Source organism: Coregonus clupeaformis, unplaced genomic scaffold, assembly GCF_020615455.1.
Source record: "Coregonus clupeaformis isolate EN_2021a unplaced genomic scaffold, ASM2061545v1 scaf3793, whole genome shotgun sequence".
NCBI lineage: Eukaryota > Metazoa > Chordata > Actinopteri > Salmoniformes > Salmonidae > Coregonus > Coregonus clupeaformis.
Window position 1 is genome coordinate 10,001 of NW_025537247.1, and position 21,221 is coordinate 31,221.

General features: G+C 42.3%; 1 protein-coding gene across 1 annotated transcript in view; it reads left to right on the plus strand.

The window, feature by feature from the left end:
- Positions 1-21,221, plus strand: part of LOC123490386 (proline-rich protein 5-like) — a 31,347-nt gene that overhangs the window by 6,885 nt on the left and 3,241 nt on the right. The window contains exon 4 of the mRNA XM_045220426.1: positions 19,615-19,756. Within this exon, the coding sequence (XP_045076361.1) occupies positions 19,615-19,756 (142 nt within the window). The remainder of the gene's footprint in view (positions 1-19,614; positions 19,757-21,221) is intronic.

Genomic DNA, 21,221 nt, shown 5'->3' on the forward strand with positions numbered 1-21,221 from the left:
GTATCAGTATCAGAGCAGTATCAGTATCAGAGCAGTATCAGAGCAGTATCAGTATCAGAGCAGTATCAGTACCAGAGCAGTATCAGATCAGTATCAGTATCAGAGCAGTATCAGTATCAGAGCAGTATCAGTATCAGAACAGTATCAGAGCAGTATCAGTATCAGAGCAGTATCAGAGCAGTATCAGTATCAGAGCAGTATCAGTATCAGTATCAGAGCAGTATCAGTATCAGAGCAGTATCAGTATCAGAGCAGTATCAGAGCAGTATCAGTATCAGAGCAGTATCAGTATCAGTATCAGAGCAGTATCAGTATCAGAACAGTATCAGCGGTATCGGTATCAGAACAGTATCAGTATCAGAGCAGTATCAGTATCAGAGCAGTATCAGTATCAGAGCAGTATCAGAACAGTATCAGTATCAGTATCAGAGCAGTATCAGTATCAGAGCAGTATCAGAGCAGTATCAGTATCAGAGCAGTATCAGTATCAGAACAGTATCAGTATCAGAGCAGTATCAGTATCAGTATCAGAGCAGTATCAGTATCAGAACAGTATCAGTATCAGAGCAGTATCAGTATCAGAGCAGTATCAGTATCAGAGCAGTATCAGTATCAGAGCAGTATCAGTATCAGAGCAGTATCAGTATCAGAACAGTATCAGAGCAGTATCAGTATCAGAACAGTATCAGTATCAGAGCAGTATCAGTATCAGAGCAGTATCAGTATCAGAGCAGTATCAGTATCAGAGCAGTATCAGTATCAGTATCAGTATCAGAGCAGTATCAGAGCAGTATCAGTATCAGAGCAGTATCAGTATCAGAACAGTATCAGTATCAGAGCAGTATCAGTATCAGAACAGTATCAGTACCAGAGCAGTATCAGTATCAGAGCAGTATCAGTATCAGAGCAGTATCAGTATCAGAGCAGTATCAGTATCAGAACAGTATCAGTATCAGAGCAGTATCAGTATCAGAACAGTATCAGTATCAGAGCAGTATCAGAGCAGTATCAGTATCAGAGCAGTATCAGTATCAGAGCAGTATCAGTATCAGAGCAGTATCAGAGCAGTATCAGTATCAGATCAGTATCAGTATCAGAGCAGTATCAGAGCAGTATCAGTATCAGAGCAGTATCAGTATCAGAGCAGTATCAGTATCAGAGCAGTATCAGTATCAGAGCAGTATCAGAGCAGTATCAGTATCAGAGCAGTATCAGTATCAGAGCAGTATCAGTATCAGAGCAGTATCAGAGCAGTATCAGTATCAGAGCAGTATCAGATCAGTATCAGTATCAGAGCAGTATCAGAGCAGTATCAGTATCAGAGCAGTATCAGTATCAGAGCAGTATCAGAGCAGTATCAGTATCAGAGCAGTATCAGAGCAGTATCAGTATCAGTATCAGTATCAGAACAGTATCAGTATCAGAGCAGTATCAGTATCAGAGCAGTATCAGAGCAGTATCAGTATCAGTATCAGTATCAGAACAGTATCAGTATCAGAGCAGTATCAGAGCAGTATCAGTATCAGTATCAGAGCAGTATCAGTATCAGAGTAGTATCAGAGCAGTATCAGTATCAGAGCAGTATCAGAACAGTATCAGTATCAGAGCAGTATCATTATCAGAGCAGTATCAGTATCAGAGCAGTATCAGTATCAGAACAGTATCAGAGCAGTATCAGTATCAGAACAGTATCAGTATCAGAGCAGTATCAGTATCAGAACAGTATCAGTATCAGAGCAGTATCAGATCAGTATCAGTATCAGTATCAGAGCAGTATCAGTATCAGAGCAGTATCAGAGCAGTATCAGAGCAGTATCAGTATCAGAGCAGTATCAGATCAGTATCAGTATCAGAGCAGTATCAGATCAGTATCAGTATCAGAGCAGTATCAGAGCAGTATCAGTATCAGAGCAATATCAGTATCAGAGCAGTATCAGTATCAGAGCAGTATCAGAGCAGTATCAGTATCAGTATCAGAGCAGTATCAGTATCAGAGCAGTATCAGAGCAGTATCAGTATCAGAGCAGTATCAGTATCAGTATCAGAGCAGTATCAGTATTAGAGCAGTATCAGTATCAGAGCAGTATCAGTATCAGAGCAGTATCAGAGCAGTATCAGTATCAGAGCAGTATCAGTATCAGAGCAGTATCAGAGCAGTATCAGTATTAGTATCAGAGCAGTATCAGTATCAGAGCAGTATCAGAGCAGTATCAGAGCAGTATCAGTATCAGAGCAGTATCAGATCAGTATCAGTATCAGAGCAGTATCAGTATCAGAGCAGTATCAGTATCAGAGCAGTATCAGAGCAGTATCAGAGCAGTATCAGTATCAGAGCAGTATCAGATCAGTATCAGTATCAGAGCAGTATCAGATCAGTATCAGTATCAGAGCAGTATCAGTATCAGAGCAGTATCAGTATCAGAGCAGTATCAGTATCAGAGCAGTATCAGAGCAGTATCAGTATCAGAGCAATATCAGTATCAGAACAGTATCAGAGAAGTATCAGTATCAGAGCAGTATCAGAGCAGTATCAGTATCAGTATCAGAGCAGTATCAGAGCAGTATCAGAGCAGTATCAGTATCAGAGCAGTATCAGTATCAGAGCAGTATCAGAGCAGTATCAGTATCAGAGCAGTATCAGAACAGTATCAGTATCAGAGCAGTATCAGAGCAGTATCAGTATCAGTATCAGAGCAGTATCAGTATCAGAACAGTAACAGAGCAGTATCAGTATCAGAGCAGTATCAGAGCAGTATCAGTATCAGTATCAGAGCAGTATCAGTATCAGAGCAGTATCAGTATCAGAGCAGTATCAGAGCAGTATCAGTATCAGAGCAGTATCAGAACAGTATCAGTATCAGAGCAGTATCAGTATCAGAGCAGTATCAGAGCAGTATCAGAGCAGTATCAGTATCAGAGCAGTATTAGATCAGTATCAGTATCAGAGCAGTATCAGATCAGTATCAGTATCAGAGCAGTATCAGAGCAGTATCAGTATCAGAGCAGTATCAGTATCAGTATCAGAGCAGTATCAGTATCAGTATCAGAGCAGTATCAGAGCAGTATCAGTATCAGAGCAGTATCAGTATCAGAGCAGTATCAGAGCAGTATCAGTATCAGAGCAGTATCAGTATCAGAGCAGTATCAGTATCAGAGCAGTATCAGAGCAGTATCAGTATCAGAGCAGTATCAGTATCAGAGCAGTATCAGAACAGTATCAGTATCAGAGCAGTATCAGTATCAGAGCAGTATCAGAGCAGTATCAGTATCAGAGCAGTATCAGAACAGTATCAGTATCAGAGCAGTATCAGTATCAGAGCAGTATCAGAGCAGTATCAGTATCAGAGCAGTATCAGTATCAGTATCAGAGCAGTATCGGTATCAGAGCAGTATCAGTATCAGAGCAGTATCAGTAGGCAGTATCGAGTATCAGAGCAGTATCAGTATCAGAGCAGTATCAGTATCAGTATCAGTATCAGAGCAGTATCAGTATCAGAGCAGTATCAGTATCAGAGCAGTATCAGTATCAGAACAGTATCAGAACAGTATCAGTATCAGAGCAGTATCAGTATCAGAACAGTATCAGTATCAGAGCAGTATCAGTATCAGAGCAGTATCAGTATCAGAGCAGTATCAGTATCAGAGCAGTATCAGTATCAGTATCAGTATCAGAGCAGTATCAGTATCAGAGCAGTATCAGTATCAGAACAGTATCAGTATCAGAGCAGTATCAGTATCAGAACAGTATCAGTATCAGAGCAGTATCAGTATCAGAGCAGTATCAGTATCAGAGCAGTATCAGAACAGTATCAGTATCAGAGCAGTATCAGTATCAGAACAGTATCAGTATCAGAGCAGTATCAGTATCAGAGCAGTATCAGTATCAGAGCAGTATCAGAGCAGTATCAGATCAGTATCAGTATCAGAGCAGTATCAGAGCAGTATCAGTATCAGAGCAGTATCAGTATCAGAGCAGTATCAGTATCAGAGCAGTATCAGTATCAGAGCAGGTATCAGAGCAGTATCAGTATCAGAGCAGTATCGGTATCAGAGCAGTATCAGTATCAGAGCAGTATCAGATCAGTATCAGTATCAGAGCAGTATCAGAGCAGTATCAGTATCAGAGCAGTATCAGAGCAGTATCAGTATCAGAGCAGTATTAGAGCAGTATCAGTATCAGTATCAGTATCAGATCAGTATCAGAGCAGTATCAGTATCAGAGCAGTATCAGAGCAGTATTAGTATCAGTATCAGTATCAGAACAGTATCAGTATCAGTATCAGAGCAGTATCAGAGCAGTATCAGTATCAGTATCAGAGCAGTATCAGTATCAGAGCAGTATCAGTATCAGAGCAGTATCAGAGCAGTATCAGTATCAGAACAGTATCAGAGCAGTATCAGTATCAGAGCAGTATCAGTATCAGAGCAGTATCAGTATCAGAGCAGTATCAGTATCAGAACAGTATCAGTATCAGAGCAGTATCAGTATCAGAACAGTATCAGTATCAGAGCAGTATCAGTATCAGAACAGTATCAGTATCAGAGCAGTATCAGATCAGTATCAGTATCAGTATCAGAGCAGTATCAGTATCAGAGCAGTATCAGAGCAGTATCAGAGCAGTATCAGTATCAGAGCAGTATCAGATCAGTATCAGTATCAGAGCAGTATCAGATCAGTATCAGTATCAGAGCAGTATCAGAGCAGTATCAGTATCAGAGCAATATCAGTATCAGAACAGTATCAGAGCAGTATCAGTATCAGAGCTGTATCAGAGCAGTATCAGTATCAGTATCAGAGCAGTATCAGTATCAGAGCAGTATCAGAGCAGTATCAGAGCAGTATCAGTATCAGAGCAGTATCAGTATCAGTATCAGAGCAGTATCAGTATCAGAGCAGTATCAGAGCAGTATCAGTATCAGAGCAGTATCAGATCAGTATCAGTATCAGAGCAGTATCAGTATCAGAGCAGTATCAGTATCAGAGCAGTATCAGAGCAGTATCAGAGCAGTATCAGATCAGTATCAGTATCAGAGCAGTATCAGAGCAGTATCAGAGCAGTATCAGTATCAGAGCAGTATCAGATCAGTATCAGTATCAGAGCAGTATCAGATCAGTATCAGTATCAGAGCAGTATCAGAGCAGTATCAGTATCAGAGCAATATCAGTATCAGAACAGTATCAGAGCAGTATCAGTATCAGAGCAGTATCAGAGCAGTATCAGTATCAGTATCAGAGCAGTATCAGTATCAGAGCAGTATCAGAGCAGTATCAGTATCAGAGCAGTATCAGTATCAGAGCAGTATCAGTATCAGAGCAGTATCAGAACAGTATCAGTATCAGAGCAGTATCAGAGCAGTATCAGTATCAGTATCAGAGCAGTATCAGTATCAGAGCAATATCAGTATCAGAACAGTATCAGAGCAGTATCAGTATCAGAGCAGTATCAGAGCAGTATCAGTATCAGTATCAGAGCAGTATCAGTATCAGAGCAGTATCAGTATCAGAGCAGTATCAGAGCAGTATCAGTATCAGAGCAGTATCAGAACAGTATCAGTATCAGAGCAGTATCAGTATCAGAGCAGTATCAGAGCAGTATCAGAGCAGTATCAGTATCAGAGCAGTATCAGATCAGTATCAGTATCAGAGCAGTATCAGATCAGTATCAGTATCAGAGCAGTATCAGTATCAGTATCAGTATCAGTATCAGAGCAGTATCAGTATCAGAGCAGTATCAGAGCAGTATCAGAGCAGTATCAGTATCAGAACAGTATCAGAGCAGTATCAGAGCAGTATCAGAGCAGTATCAGTATCAGAGCAGTATCAGTATCAGAGCAGTATCAGTATCAGAGCAGTATCAGTATCAGAGCAGTATCAGAGCAGTATCAGTATCAGAGCAGTATCAGTATCAGAGCAGTATCAGAGCAGTATCAGTATCAGAGCAGTATCAGAACAGTATCAGTATCAGAGCAGTATCAGAGCGTATCTATCGGTATCAGAGCAGTATCAGAACAGTATCGGTATCAGAGCAGTATCAGTATCAGAGCGGTATCGTATCAGAGCAGTATCAGAGCAGTATCAGTATCAGAGCAGTATCAGTATCAGAGCAGTATCAGTATCAGAGCAGTATCAGTATCAGAGCAGTATCAGAGCAGTATCAGTATCAGAGCAGTATCAGTATCAGAGCAGTATCAGAGCAGTATCAGTATCAGAGCAGTATCAGTATCAGAGCAGTATCAGTATCAGAGCAGTATCAGTATCAGAGCAGTATCAGAGCAGTATCAGTATCAGAGCAGTATCAGTATCAGAGCAGTATCAGAGCAGTATCAGTATCAGAACCAGTATCAGTACCTAGAAGTATTTAGCATCACACTAAAGGCAGAACAAAGAACAGTAAAGGTGACAGACTTCTCCTCCTGTTTCTCCTCTCTCTGCTTTATTAACTACTCTGTAGAACACTCTGCCTCCCCTTCAGCCAGGGCCTGTCTATTAGCATAGCTAGCCTCATTAGCATTCCTATTGGAACACACTGTCCCAGCAAGCTAATGTATGCAAACACACACATTCTTGTTTGAAGTCCCGGGGTGAGGAGAGGTGAGGGAGGCAAATTACAGCCTTGCTTACATCACTCTCCCCTTCCCTAAAGAGACAGGCAGCCATGCTGGGTTAGACCTTGATAATGCTGGGTTAGATCTTGGTAGTGCTGGATTAGACCTTGGTAATGCTGGGTTAGACCTTGATAATGCTGGGTTAGATCTTGGTAGTGCTGGATTAGACCTTGGTAATGCTGGGTTAGATCTTGGTAATGCTGGGTTAGATCTTGGTAATGCTGGGTTAGATCTTGGTAATGCTGGGTTAGATCTTGGTAATGCTGGGTTAGACCTTGGTAATGCTTGGGTTAGATCTCGTGTAACGCTGGGTTAGATCTTTGATAATGCTGAGTTAGATCTTGGTAATGCTGGGTTAGATCTTGTAACGCTGGGTTAGATCTTGATAATGCTGAGTTAGATCTTGGTAATGCTGGGTTAGATCTCGGTAACGCTGGGTTAGATCTTGATAATGCTGGGTTAGATCTTGGTAATGCTGGGTTAGATCTTGGTAATGCTGGGTTAGATCTTGGTAATGCTGGGTTAGACCTGGGTTAGACCTTGGTAATGCTGGGTTAGACCTTGGTAATGCTGGGTTAGACCTGGGTAAAACTGGGTTAGACCTTGGTAATGCTGGGTTAGACCTGGGTAAAACTGGGTTAGACCTTGGTAATGCTGGGTTAGACCTGGGTAAAACTGGGTTAGACCTTGGTAATGCTGAGTTAGATCTTGGCGATGGTGGGCTGGGCAAGGCCATTTTGAACTAGAAAAGGACATTTCCCTAAAGGTAATGTGTGTCTCTTGTGCAGTCTTAAACATGTGGTGGGAGAAGTACCAGCAGTACAGATTGGAAAGACCTAGTGCTTTTTCCCACAGTATGTATCCGGAATGTAACTCACACACACACATACACACATATACACAAACATACACACACACACAAACATACACACACTACACACACACACTACACACACACATATACACACACTAAACACTACACACACACACACACACACACACACATATACACACACACACACTACACACACATACACACACACACACACACAAACATACACACACTACACACACATATACACACACATACACACAAACACACACATATACACACACACTACACACACACTACATACACACATACCTCTGCAGTGAGCTTAGACTATAAATGTTCCAGTTTGGTGCCGACCCCCGTCCACCCCTAGGTACTGATCAGTCATAGTAGTAACTGATCTACAGTACCACGCATGGTAAAACTAGAGATGGACATTTCGGGAATAGCAGAGGTATGTATGTATGTGTCTCCAGGAATATGGAGGCAGAGATTTAAAGCATACACAAATGTTAGTCTCAACTCAGGCTACACACACACACACACACATATAGTTCATGATTGTGACGGTAAATATAGTGGATATAGTGAGTGCGTTTACTCACACTGTGTGTGTGTGTGTGTGTTTGTGTGTGTGTGAGACTGTGTGTGAGACTATGTTTCTCTGAGGCTCTCCGCAGTCACAGCTAAGGCTGTGGCGGTCACGAAATTTCGTCAGCCTGTGATTGTCAAGCAAATAACTGCCGGTCTCACGGTAATTGACCGTTAATTAACATAAACACATTTAGCATCTCCTGGCTTCCACACAAGCCACTGATGCAGACCTTTGGAACATCTACATTTTAAAAAGTCTAATAAATCCATGTAATATAGCCTACACCATCACAATAAATCCATTATCTATTTTAGACCGGTCTAAAGAAGCATGATATGAAGAAAATGTAGTCTATTTCAGAAGAACAGAATAGCGTACTCTGAGTTGTCCTTATGTTAGGTCCTGATCTGGCTATGCCAAATGGCTGTGGGCTACACTAGTTCATTTAGCAGACAAGATTTGCTTAGAATTCCGTGGCATTATTTTATATTATTTTATAGTATGAAGAATACAACTGAACAAAGCTGAATAAAATAGAAAGGATATTTTCTCCAAACGATTTGAGGGTGTGCGCACATGCGGCTATTCTGTGTTGAGCGGTTAACAAAGAAATAGGTACTCCTATATACTTAATTTATAGTTAATCATATATCTTTAGTTGTTCTACAAACGTTGGGCTATATGTTTTGATTTTTAATACATTGTAAGGCTGCATGATGAGACTGATGCTTTCGAAAAAAGTTGCTTGAAAGGCATGAGCTCTGCTTTGTTTTTTGCGCAGGCTGTACACACGTCATCAGTCTCTCATTCACAATTTGACAAGCACTTGATAATGACTCAAATTTCACGGCGACATCTCCTTTGTGTGGCCGTAATGCACCCTAAAAAATTCCATGCCTTTTGCGGCCAGTGGCCGTTGTGCCCTTGGCCCGGAGTGCTGCGTTGTGCCCTTCTCCCTGAGTGCTGCGCGCTCCGAAGCACCTCTCACTCACATGGCTCTTCATCACGTGATCGGGTCTTTCTCACAGGCTACAAGTGAAGACATACACATCGGGGACGCAACTGTGCGCGTCCTTATCCAATCCCCGAGGTGCATATTGAAGATATTGGAAGAACTGTCCACATTTACTTTTCGTCAGCCAACAAGATGAGTAGGCCTAACGAACAGCGAAAGCACTAGCCTATGTCAATCTACTATCCCCCATAGTACAAAAGTCGACCTATGCTATTCTGTGCGAGAAATTAATTTTCCAAATATAGTCTGGGACAGTTGTGGGATGCGATAGATCCCAAATTAATAAAACCACTAGCATCAAAAAACCTTTTTTACTCAATGTGGCTGACGCAACAGATCAGGCTCTCATGAAGTGTTTGATTAGATTTTAGATTACATTTGCGTTGATGTCAGAGTGATTAGAGGGACAATAGAGTGCTGAGTACCAGGCAGTTAGCAAGTTTGGTAGGCTACTAATGACCATCAGCAGCATCAGAGCTTGGAGAAGCCTAATTACTGTGACTAAACAGACGTGAATTTTGACTGCCTTCATGACTCGTGACCGCCGGTGTGGCGGTAATACGGTCACTGTAACAGCCCTGGTCAAGGTTTATTTTTATTTTTGTTAACCCAAGCAGAAAACCCACAGCTTGTTCCACATTCCTGTGTGTGTCTTTAGTGTTTAGTAGGGCCGGAACCATACCAGTATCACCATCCTCCTTAGTATTTAGTAGGGCCGGAACCATACCAGTATCACCATCCTCCTTAGTATTTAGTAGGGCCGGAACCATACCAGTATCACCATCCTCCTTAGTATTTAGTAGGGCCGGAACCATACCAGTATCACCATCCTCCTTAGTATTTAGTAGGGCCGGAACCATACCAGTATCACCATCCTCCTTAGTATTTAGTAGGGCCGGAACCATACCAGTATCACCATCCTCCTTAGTATTTAGTAGGGCCGGAACCATACCAGCATCACCATCCTCCTTAGTATTTAGTAGGGCCGGAACCATACCAGCATCACCATCCTCCTTAGTATTTAGTAGGGCCGGAACCATACCAGCATCACCATCCTCCTTAGTATTTAGTAGGGCCGGGAACCATACCAGTATCACCATCCTCCTTAGTATTTAGTAGGGCCGGAACCATACCAGGATCACCATCCTCCTTAGTATTTAGTAGGGCCGGAACCATACCAGCATCACCATCCTCCTTAGTATTTAGTAGGGCCGGAACCATACCAGTATCACCATCCTCCTTAGTATTTAGTAGGGCCGGAACCATACCAGCATCACCATCCTCCTTAGTATTTAGTAGGGCCGAACCATACCAGCATCACCATCCTCCTTAGTATTTAGTAGGGCCGGAACCATACCAGTATCACCATCCTCCTTAGTATTTAGTAGGGCCGGAGCCATACCAGCATCACCATCCTCCTTAGTATTTAGTAGGGCCGGAACCATACCAGCATCACCATCCTCCTTAGTATTTAGTAGGGCCGGAGCCATACCAGCATCACCATCCTCCTTAGTATTGTGGCAAGGAAACAAAACACCAAGCAGATTTAACTTCTTTAGGAAATGTTGGAAACAAACATCATTATGTTGTCATCCAGAGTCACATTTATTTATTTTCCAAGCTGTAGCACACAATATGTTACATACAGCAGGTTTTCATTTTTGCTATGGAATAAATATTGTGATACTGGTATCGTCACTGCTCTAGAATTTAGACTAAGGGACTAGATGGGAATCTGACTAGGCCTTACTCAGTCTCACCCTCAATGAGATGGATCTCTATTTCTAGTGCCTCTTCTCAAAGTGAGGAAAAACCAGGATATTTCCTTTTATCTCTCTCTCTCTCTCTCTCTCTCTCTCTCTCTCTCTCTCTCTCTCTCTCTCTCTCTGTTTCTCTCTCTGTCTCTCTCTCTCTCTCTCTCTCTTTTGTCTCTCTCTGTCTCTCTCTCTCTCTCTCTCTCTCTCTCTCTCTCTCTCTCTCTCTCTCTCTCTCTCTCTCTCTCTCTCTCTCTCTCTCTCTGTCTCTCTCTCTGCTCTCTCTCTCTCTGTCTCTCTCTCTCTCTCTCTCTCTCTCTCTTTTTTCTCTCTCTCTCTCTCTCTCTCTCTCTCTGTCTCTCTTTCTCTTTCTCTCTCTCTCTCTCTCTCTCTCTCTGTCTCTGTCTCTGTCTCTGTCTCTGTCTCTCTCTCTCTCTCTCTCTCTCTCTCTCTCTCTCTCTCTCTCTCTCTCTCTCTCTCTCTCTCTCTCTCTCTCTCTCTCTCTCTCTCTCTCTCTCTGTGTCTCTCTCTCTCTCTCTCTCTCTCTCTCTTCTATCTAAGTGGCCTGTATTGCTCACTAGGCCACACCTGCTACTGATGAAAGAGTCCAGATGGCACACAGACCAAGGATAGAAATAACCACTGTGTCAGTTTGTTTTGGGAACAATATACGTTTTGTTGAAGTTTTGTTCCCATACCCCATCGGCAATGGATCTCTCTCTCTCTCTCTCGCTGTTATTGGTCTTTGTTATGTTGTAAGACTTTTCATATGTGAGCAATTTCTTTCCTATTTACTCGTTTTGCATTGATGTCATTACTCCAGTCAATGCATTGATGTGGTGGTTGTCAAACTCTGGTTAGCTAGATGTTTTGTGTTGTGGTTGAGTGAGTCAATGTATTATTGGAAGACAGTCCCCCTTCACCAATGTTTTGTTCCTTTTCAGGTTTCATGACAAAGTAGTTATGGTAAAGAAGTTGTTCTGGAAAGGATTTTGTTAAAATGAAGTCCCAAACAAGCAAACTAGTTCCAGATCTCCCCATAATAGGTATTACAGATTATTGTCTAACTGTTTGACATGAGAGGATTTAGTGTCATTAGCTAACACTCATTCTGGTATTTTCCATGGTTTGCACGTATTCTTTTACTGTCAATTGTTGGCACATACAGTTAGTTACTGGATCTCCTCTGACATACAGTTACTGGATCTCCTCTGATATACAGTTAGTTACTGGCTCTCCTCTGACATACAGTTAGTTTCTGGATCTCCTCTGACATACAGTTACTGGATCTCCTCTGACATACAGTTAGTTTCTGGATCTCCTCTGACATACAGTTACTGGATCTCCTCTGACATACAGTTACTGGCTCTCCTCTGACATACAGTTACTGGATCTCCTCTGACATACAGTTAGTTACTGGATCTCCTCTGACATACAGTTACTGGCTCTCCTCTGACATACAGTTACTGGATCTCCTCTGACATACAGTTAGTTACTGGATCTCCTCAGACATACAGTTTCTGGCTCTCCTCTGACATACAGTTAGTTTCTGGATCTCCTCTGACATACAGTTACTGGCTCTCCTCAGACATACAGTTAGTTACTGGATCTCCTCTGACATACAGTTACTGGATCTCCTCTGACATACAGTTAGTTACTGGATCTCCTCAGACATACAGTTAGTGGCTCTCCTCTGACATACAGTTAGTGGCTCTCCTCAGACATACAGTTAGTTACTGGCTCTCCTCAGACATACAGTTAGTGGCTCTCCTCTGACATACAGTTAGTTACTGGCTCTCCTCTGACATACAGTTAGTTACTGGCTCTCCTCTGACATACAGATACTGGATCTCCTCTGACATACAGTTAGTTACTGGCTCTCCTCTGACATACAGTTAGTTACTGGATCTCCTCTGACATACAGTTAGTGGCTCTCCTCAGACATACAGTTAGTGGCTCTCCTCAGACATACAGTTACTGGCTCTCCTCTGACATACAGTTAGTTACTGGCTCTCCTCAGACATACAGTTAGTTACTGGCTCTCCTCTGACATACAGTTACTGGATCTCCTCAGACATACAGTTAGTTACTGGATCTCCTCAGACATACAGTTAGTGGCTCTCCTCTGACATACAGTTAGTGGCTCTCCTCAGACATACAGTTAGTTACTGGCTCTCCTCTGACATACAGATACTGGATCTCCTCTGACATACAGTTAGTTACTGGATCTCCTCAGACATACAGTTAGTGGCTCTCCTCTGACATACAGTTAGTGGCTCTCCTCAGACATACAGTTAGTTACTGGCTCTCCTCTGACATACAGATACTGGATCTCCTCTGACATACAGTTAGTTACTGGATCTCCTCAGACATACAGTTAGTGGCTCTCCTCTGACATACAGTTAGTGGCTCTCCTCAGACATACAGTTAGTTACTGGCTCTCCTCTGACATACAGATACTGGATCTCCTCTGACATACAGTTAGTTACTGGATCTCCTCAGACATACAGTTAGTGGCTCTCCTCTGACATACAGTTAGTGGCTCTCCTCTGACATACAGTTAGTTACTGGATCTCCTCAGACATACAGTTAGTGGCTCTCCTCTGACATACAGTTAGTGGCTCTCCTCTGACATACAGTTAGTTACTGGATCTCCTCAGACATACAGTTAGTGGCTCTCCTCTGACATACAGTTAGTGGCTCTCCTCAGACATACAGTTAGTTACTGGCTCTCCTCTGACATACAGATACTGGATCTCCTCTGACATACAGTTAGTTACTGGATCTCCTCAGACATACAGTTAGTGGCTCTCCTCTGACATACAGTTAGTGGCTCTCCTCAGACATACAGTTAGTTACTGGCTCTCCTCTGACATACAGTTACTGGCTCTCCTCTGACATACAGTTAGTTACTGGATCTCCTCTGACATACAGTTAGTTACTGGCTCTCCTCAGACATACAGTTAGTTACTGGATCTCCTCTGACATACAGTTACTGGCTCTCCTCTGACATACAGTTAGTTACTGGCTCTCCTCAGATATACAGTTAGTTACTGGATCTCCTCTGACATACAGTTAGTTACTGGATCTCCTCTGACATACAGTTACTGGATCTCCTCTGACATACAGTTAGTGGCTCTCCTCTGACATACAGTTACTGGATCTCCTCTCACATACAGTTACTGGATCTCCTCTGACATACAGTTAGTTACTGGATCTCCTCAGACATACAGTTAGTTACTGGATCTCCTCTGACATACAGTTACTGGATCTCCTCTGACATACAGTTACTGGATCTCCTCTGACATACAGTTAGTGGCTCTCCTCTGACATACAGTTACTGGATCTCCTCTCACATACAGTAACTGGATCTCCTCTGACATACAGTTACTGGATCTCCTCTGACATACAGTTACTGGATCTCCTCTCACATACAGTTACTGGATCTCCTCTGATATACAGTTAGTTAGTGGCTCTCCTCAGACATACAGTTAGTTACTGGCTCTCCTCTGACATACAGTTACTGGCTCTCCTCAGACATACAGTTACTGGATCTCCTCTCACATACAGTTACTGGATCTCCTCTGATATACAGTTAGTTACTGGCTCTCCTCTGACAAACAGTTACTGGCTCTCCTCAGACATACAGTTACTGGATCTCCTCTCACATACAGTTACTGGATCTCCTCTGATATACAGTTAGTTACTGGCTCTCCTCTGACATACAGTTACTGGATCTCCTCTGACATACAGTTACTGGATCTCCTCTGACATACAGTTACTGGATCTCCTCTCACATACAGTTACTGGATCTCCTCTGATATACAGTTAGTTACTGGCTCTCCTCAGACATACAGTTAGTTACTGGATCTCCTCTGACATACAGTTACTGGATCTCCTCTGACATACAGTTAGTGGCTCTCCTCTGACATACAGTTACTGGATCTCCTCTCACATACAGTTACTGGCTCTCCTCAGACATACAGTTAGCTACTGGCTCTCCTCTGACATACAGTTACTGGATCTCCTCTCACATACAGTTACTGGATCTCCTCTGATATACAGTTAGTTACTGGATCTCCTCTGACATACAGTTAGTTACTGGATCTCCTCTGACATACAGTTACTGGATCTCCTCTGATATACAGTTAGTTACTGGATCTCCTCTGACATACAGTTAGTTACTGGATCTCCTCTGACATACAGTTACTGGATCTCCTCTGACATACAGTTACTGGATCTCCTCAGACATACAGTTACTGGCTCTCCTCTGACATACAGTTACTGGATCTCCTCTGACATACAGTTAGTTACTGGCTCTCCTCTGACATACAGTTACTGGATCTCCTCTGACATACAGTTACTGGATCTCCTCTGACATACAGTTACTGGCTCTCCTCTGACATACAGTTACTGGATCTCCTCTCACATACAGTTACTGGCTCTCCTCAGACATACAGTTAGTTACTGGCTCTCCTCTGACATACAGTTACTGGCTCTCCTCAGACATACAGTTACTGGATCTCCTCTGATATACAGTTAGTTACTGGATCTCCTCTGACATACAGTTAGTTACTGGATCTCCTCTGACATACAGTTACTGGATCTCCTCTGATATACAGTTAGTTACTGGATCTCCTCTGACATACAGTTACTGGATCTCCTCTGACATACAGTTATGTTTACTTTGACTCCAGTCTGACCATACAGGCTAAGTTACTGGCTCTCCTCTGACATACAGTTACTGGATCTCCTCTGACATACTAGTTACTGGCTCTCCTTTGACATACAGTTACTGGATCTCCTCAGACATACAGTTAGTTACTGGCTCTCCTCAGACATACAGTTAGTTACTGGATCTCCTCTGATATACAGTTAGTTACTGGATCTCCTCTGACATACAGTTAGTTACTGGATCTCCTCTGACATACAGTTAGTTACTGGATCTCCTCTGACATACAGTTAGTTACTGGATCTCCTCTGACATACAGTTACTGGATCTCCTCAGACATACAGTTAGTTACTGGATCTCCTCAGACATACAGTTAGTGGCTCTCCTCTGACATACAGTTACTGGATCTCCTCTGACATACAGTTAGTTACTGGCTCTCCTCAGACATACAGTTAGTTACTGGCTCTCCTCTGACATACAGTTACTGGATCTCCTCAGACATACAGTTAGTGGCTCTCCTCAGACATACAGTTAGTTACTGGCTCTCCTCTGACATACAGGTACTGGATCTCCTCTGACATACAGTTAGTTACTGGATCTCCTCAGACATACAGTTAGTGGCTCTCCTCTGACATACAGTTAGTGGCTCTCCTCAGACATACAGTTAGTTACTGGCTCTCCTCTGACATACAGTTACTGGCTCTCCTCTGACATACAGTTAGTTACTGGATCTCCTCTGACATACAGTTATTTACTGGCTCTCCTCAGACATACAGTTAGTTACTGGATCTCCTCTGACATACAGTTACTGGCTCTCCTCTGACATACAGTTAGTTACTGGCTCTCCTCAGATATACAGTTAGTTACTGGATCTCCTCAGACATACAGTTAGTGGCTCTCCTCTGACATACAGTTACTGGATCTCCTCTGACATACAGTTAGTGGCTCTCCTCTGACATACAGTTACTGGATCTCCTCTCACATACAGTTACTGGATCTCCTCTGACATACAGTTAGTTACTGGATCTCCTCAGACATACAGTTAGTTACTGGATCTCCTCTGACATACAGTTACTGGATCTCCTCTGACATACAGTTACTGGATCTCCTCTGACATACAGTTAGTGGCTCTCCTCTGACGTACAGTTACTGGATCTCCTCTCACATACAGTAACTGGATCTCCTCTGACATACAGTTACTGGATCTCCTCTCACATACAGCTACTGGATCTCCTCTGACATACAGTTAGTTAGTGGCTCTCCTCAGACATACAGTTAGTTACTGGCTCTCCTCTGACATACAGTTACTGGCTCTCCTCAGACATACAGTTACTGGATCTCCTCTCACATACAGTTACTGGATCTCCTCTGATATACAGTTAGTTACTGGCTCTCCTCTGACATACAGTTACTGGCTCTCCTCAGACATACAGTTACTGGATCTCCTCTCACATACAGTTACTGGATCTCCTCTGATATACAGTTAGTTACTGGCTCTCCTCTGACATACAGTTACTGGATCTCCTCTGACATACAGTTACTGGATCTCCTCTGACATACAGTTACTGGATCTCCTCTGACATACAGTTACTGGATCTCCTCTCACATACAGTTACTGGATCTCCTCTGATATACAGTTAGTTACTGGATCTCCTCTGACATACAGTTAGTTACTGGATCTCCTCTGACATACAGTTACTGGATCTCCTCTGATATACAGTTAGTTACTGGATCTCCTCTGACATACAGTTAGTTACTGGATCTCCTCTGACAAACAGTTACTGGATCTCCTCTGACATACAGTTACTGGATCTCCTCTGACATACAGTTACTGGATCTCCTCAGACATACAGTTACTGGCTCTCCTCTGACATACAGTTACTGGATCTCCTCTGACATACAGTTAGTTACTGGCTCTCCTCTGACATACAGTTACTGGATCTCCTCTGACATACAGTTACTGGATCTCCTCTGACATACAGTTACTGGCTCTCCTCTGACATACAGTTACTGGATCTCCTCTCACATACAGTTACTGGATCTCCTCAGACATACAGTTAGTTACTGGCTCTCCTCTGACATACAGTTAGTTACTGGATCTCCTCTGACATACAGTTACTGGATCTCCTCTGATATACAGTTAGTTACTGGATCTCCTCTGACATACAGTTAGTTACTGGATCTCCTCTGACATACAGTTAGTTACTGGATCTCCTCTGACATACAGTTAGTTACTGGATCTCCTCTGACATACAGTTACTGGATCTCCTCTGACATACAGTTACTGGATCTCCTCTGACATACAGTTACTGGATCTCCTCAGGCATACAGTTACTGGATCTCCTCAGGCATACAGTTACTGGCTCTCCTCTGACATACAGTTACTGGATCTCCTCTGACATACAGTTAGTTACTGGCTCTCCTCTGATATACAGTTACTGGATCTCCTCTGACATACAGTTACTGGATCTCCTCTGACATACAGTTAGTTACTGGCTCTCCTCTGACATACAGTTAGTTACTGGATCTCCTCAGACATACAGTTAGTTACTGGCTCTCCTCAGACATACAGTTAGTTACTGGATCTCCTCTGACATACAGTTACTGGATCTCCTCTGATATACAGTTAGTTACTGGATCTCCTCTGACATACAGTTAGTTACTGGATCTCCTCTTACATACAGTTAGTTACTGGATCTCCTCTGACATACAGTTAGTTACTGGATCTCCTCTGACATACAGTTACTGGATCTCCTCTGACATACAGTTACTGGATCTCCTCTGACATACAGTTACTGGATCTCCTCTGACATACAGTTAGTTACTGGCTCTCCTCTGACATACAGTTAGTTACTGGATCTCCTCAGACATACAGTTAGTTACTGGCTCTCCTCAGACATACAGTTAGTTACTGGATCTCCTCTGACATACAGTTACTGGATCTCCTCTGACATACAGTTAGTTACTGGCTCTCCTCAGACATACAGTTAGTTTCTGGCTCTCCTCTGACATACAGTTACTGGATCTCCTCTGACATACAGTTAGTTACTGGCTCTCCTCTGACATACAGTTACTGGATCTCCTCTGACATACAGTTACTGGATCTCCTCTGACATACAGTTAGTTACTGGCTCTCCTCTGACATACAGTTAGTTACTGGATCTCCTCAGACATACAGTTAGTTACTGGGTCTCCTCTGACATACAGTTACTGGCTCTCCTCAGACATACAGTTAGTTACTGGATCTCCTCTGACATACAGTTAGTTAGTGGATCTCCTCTGACATACAGTTACTGGCTCTCCTCTGACATAGTTACTGGATCTCCTCAGACATTGTGTGTGTGTGTGTGTGTCTGTTTCTTCCAAGGTGTCCATGAGTCTAAAGGAGTGACTGAGGACTACCTGTGATGTGTGTGTGTTCCAAGGTGTCCATCAGTCTAAAGGAGTGACTGAGGACTAACTGTGATGTGTGTATGTGTTCCAGGGTGTCCATGAGTCTAAAGGAGTGACTGAGGACTAACTGTGATGTGTGTATGTGTTCCAAGGTGTCCATCAGTCTAAAGGAGTGACTGAGGACTAACTGTGATGTGTGTATGTGTTCCAGGGTGTCCATGAGTCTAAAGGAGTGACTGAGGACTAACTGTGATGTGTGTATGTGTTCCAGGGTGTCCATGAGTCTAAAGGAGTGACTGAGGACTAACTGTGATGTGTGTGTGTTCCAAGGTGTCCATCAGTCTAAAGGAGTGACTGAGGACTAACTGTGATGTGTGTATGTGTTCCAGGGTGTCCATGAGTCTAAAGGAGTGACTGAGGACTAACTGTGATGTGTGTATGTGTTCCAGGGTGTCCATGAGTCTAAAGGAGTGACTGAGGACTAACTGTGATGTGTGTATGTGTTCCAGGGTGTCCATGAGTCTAAAGGAGTGACTGAGGACTATCTGTGATGTGTGTATGTGTTCCAGGGTGTCCATGAGTCTAAAGGAGTGACTGAGGACTAACTGTGATGTGTGTATGTGTTCCAGGGTGTCCATGAGTCTAAAGGAGTGACTGAGGACTAACTGTGATGTGTGTGTGTTCCAAGGTGTCCATCAGTCTAAAGGAGTGACTGAGGACTAACTGTGATGTGTGTATGTGTTCCAGGGTGTCCATGAGTCTAAAGGAGTGACTGAGGACTACCTGCGTCTGGAAGCTTTGGTTCAGAAGGTGGTGTCTCCCTACCTGGGAACCCACGGCCTCTACTCCAACGACGGATCCTCAATGCACTACTCCTCCTGCGTACTGGGTAGTTAGACTAATACTCATACAGCTAAATGATTTAGATTTCATCATGCATGATTTGTACTCTCCATTCACAGCTGTTCAACTGATGTGTTGTTAGTTTCCTGTGTAATACTGATGTGTTGTTAGTTTCCTGTGTAATACTGATGTGTTGTTAGTTTCCTGTGTAATACTGATGTGTTGTTAGTTTCCTGTGTAATACTGATGTGTTGTTAATTTCCTGTGTAATACTGATGTGTTGTTAGTTTCCTGTGTAATACTGATGTGTTGTTAGTTTCCTGTGTAATACTGATGTGTTGTTAGTTTCCTGTGTAATACTGATGTGTTGTTAGTTTCCTGTATAATACTGATGTGTTGTTAGTTTCCTGTGTAATACTGATGTGTTGTTAGTTTCCTGTGTAATACTGATGTGTTGTTAGTTTCCTGTGTAATACTGATGTGTTGTTAGTTTCCTGTGTAATACTGATGTGTTGTTAATTTCCTGTGTAATACTGATGTGTTGTTAGTTTCCTGTGTAATACTGATGTGTTGTTAGTTTCCTGTGTAATACTGATGTGTTGTTAGTTTCCTGTGTAATACTGATGTGTTGTTAGTTTCCTGTGTAATACTGATGTGTTGTTAGTTTCCTGTGTAATACTGATGTGTTGTTAGTTTCCTGTGTAATACTGATGTGTTGTTAGTTTCCTGTGTAATACTGATGTGTTGTTAGTTTCCTGTGTAATACTGATGTGTTGTTAGTTTCCTGTGTAATACTGATGTGTTGTTAGTTTCCTGTGTAATACTGATGTGTTGTTAGTTTCCCGTGTAATACTGATGTGTTGTTAGTTTCCTGTGTAATACTGATGTGTTGTTAATTTCCTGTGTAATACTGATGTGTTGTTAGTTTCCTGTGTAATACTGATGTGTTGTTAGTTTCCTGTGTAATACTGATGTGTTGTTAGTTTCCTGTGTAATACTGATGTGTTGTTAGTTTCCTGTGTAATACTGATGTGTTGTTAGTTTCCTGTGTAATACTGATGTGTTGTTAGTTTCCTGTGTAATACTGATGTGTTGTTAGTTTCCTGTGTAATACTGATGTGTTGTTAGTTTCCTGTGTAATACTGATGTGTTGTTAGTTTCCTGTGTAATACTGATGTGTTGTTAGTTTCCTGTATAATACTGATGTGTTGTTAGTTTCCTGTGTAATACTGATGTGTTGTTAGTTTCCTGTATAATACTGATGTGTTGTTAGTTTCCTGTATAATACTGATGTGTTGTTAGTTTCCTGTGTAATACTGATGTGTTTTTAGTTTCCTGTGTAATACTGATGTGTTGTTAGTTTCCTGTATAATACTGATGTGTTGTTAGTTTCCTGTATAATACTGATGTGTTGTTAGTTTCCTGTGTAATACTGATGTGTTGTTAGTTTCCTGTGTAATACTGATGTGTTGTTAGTTTCCTGTATAATACTGATGTGTTGTTAGTTTCCT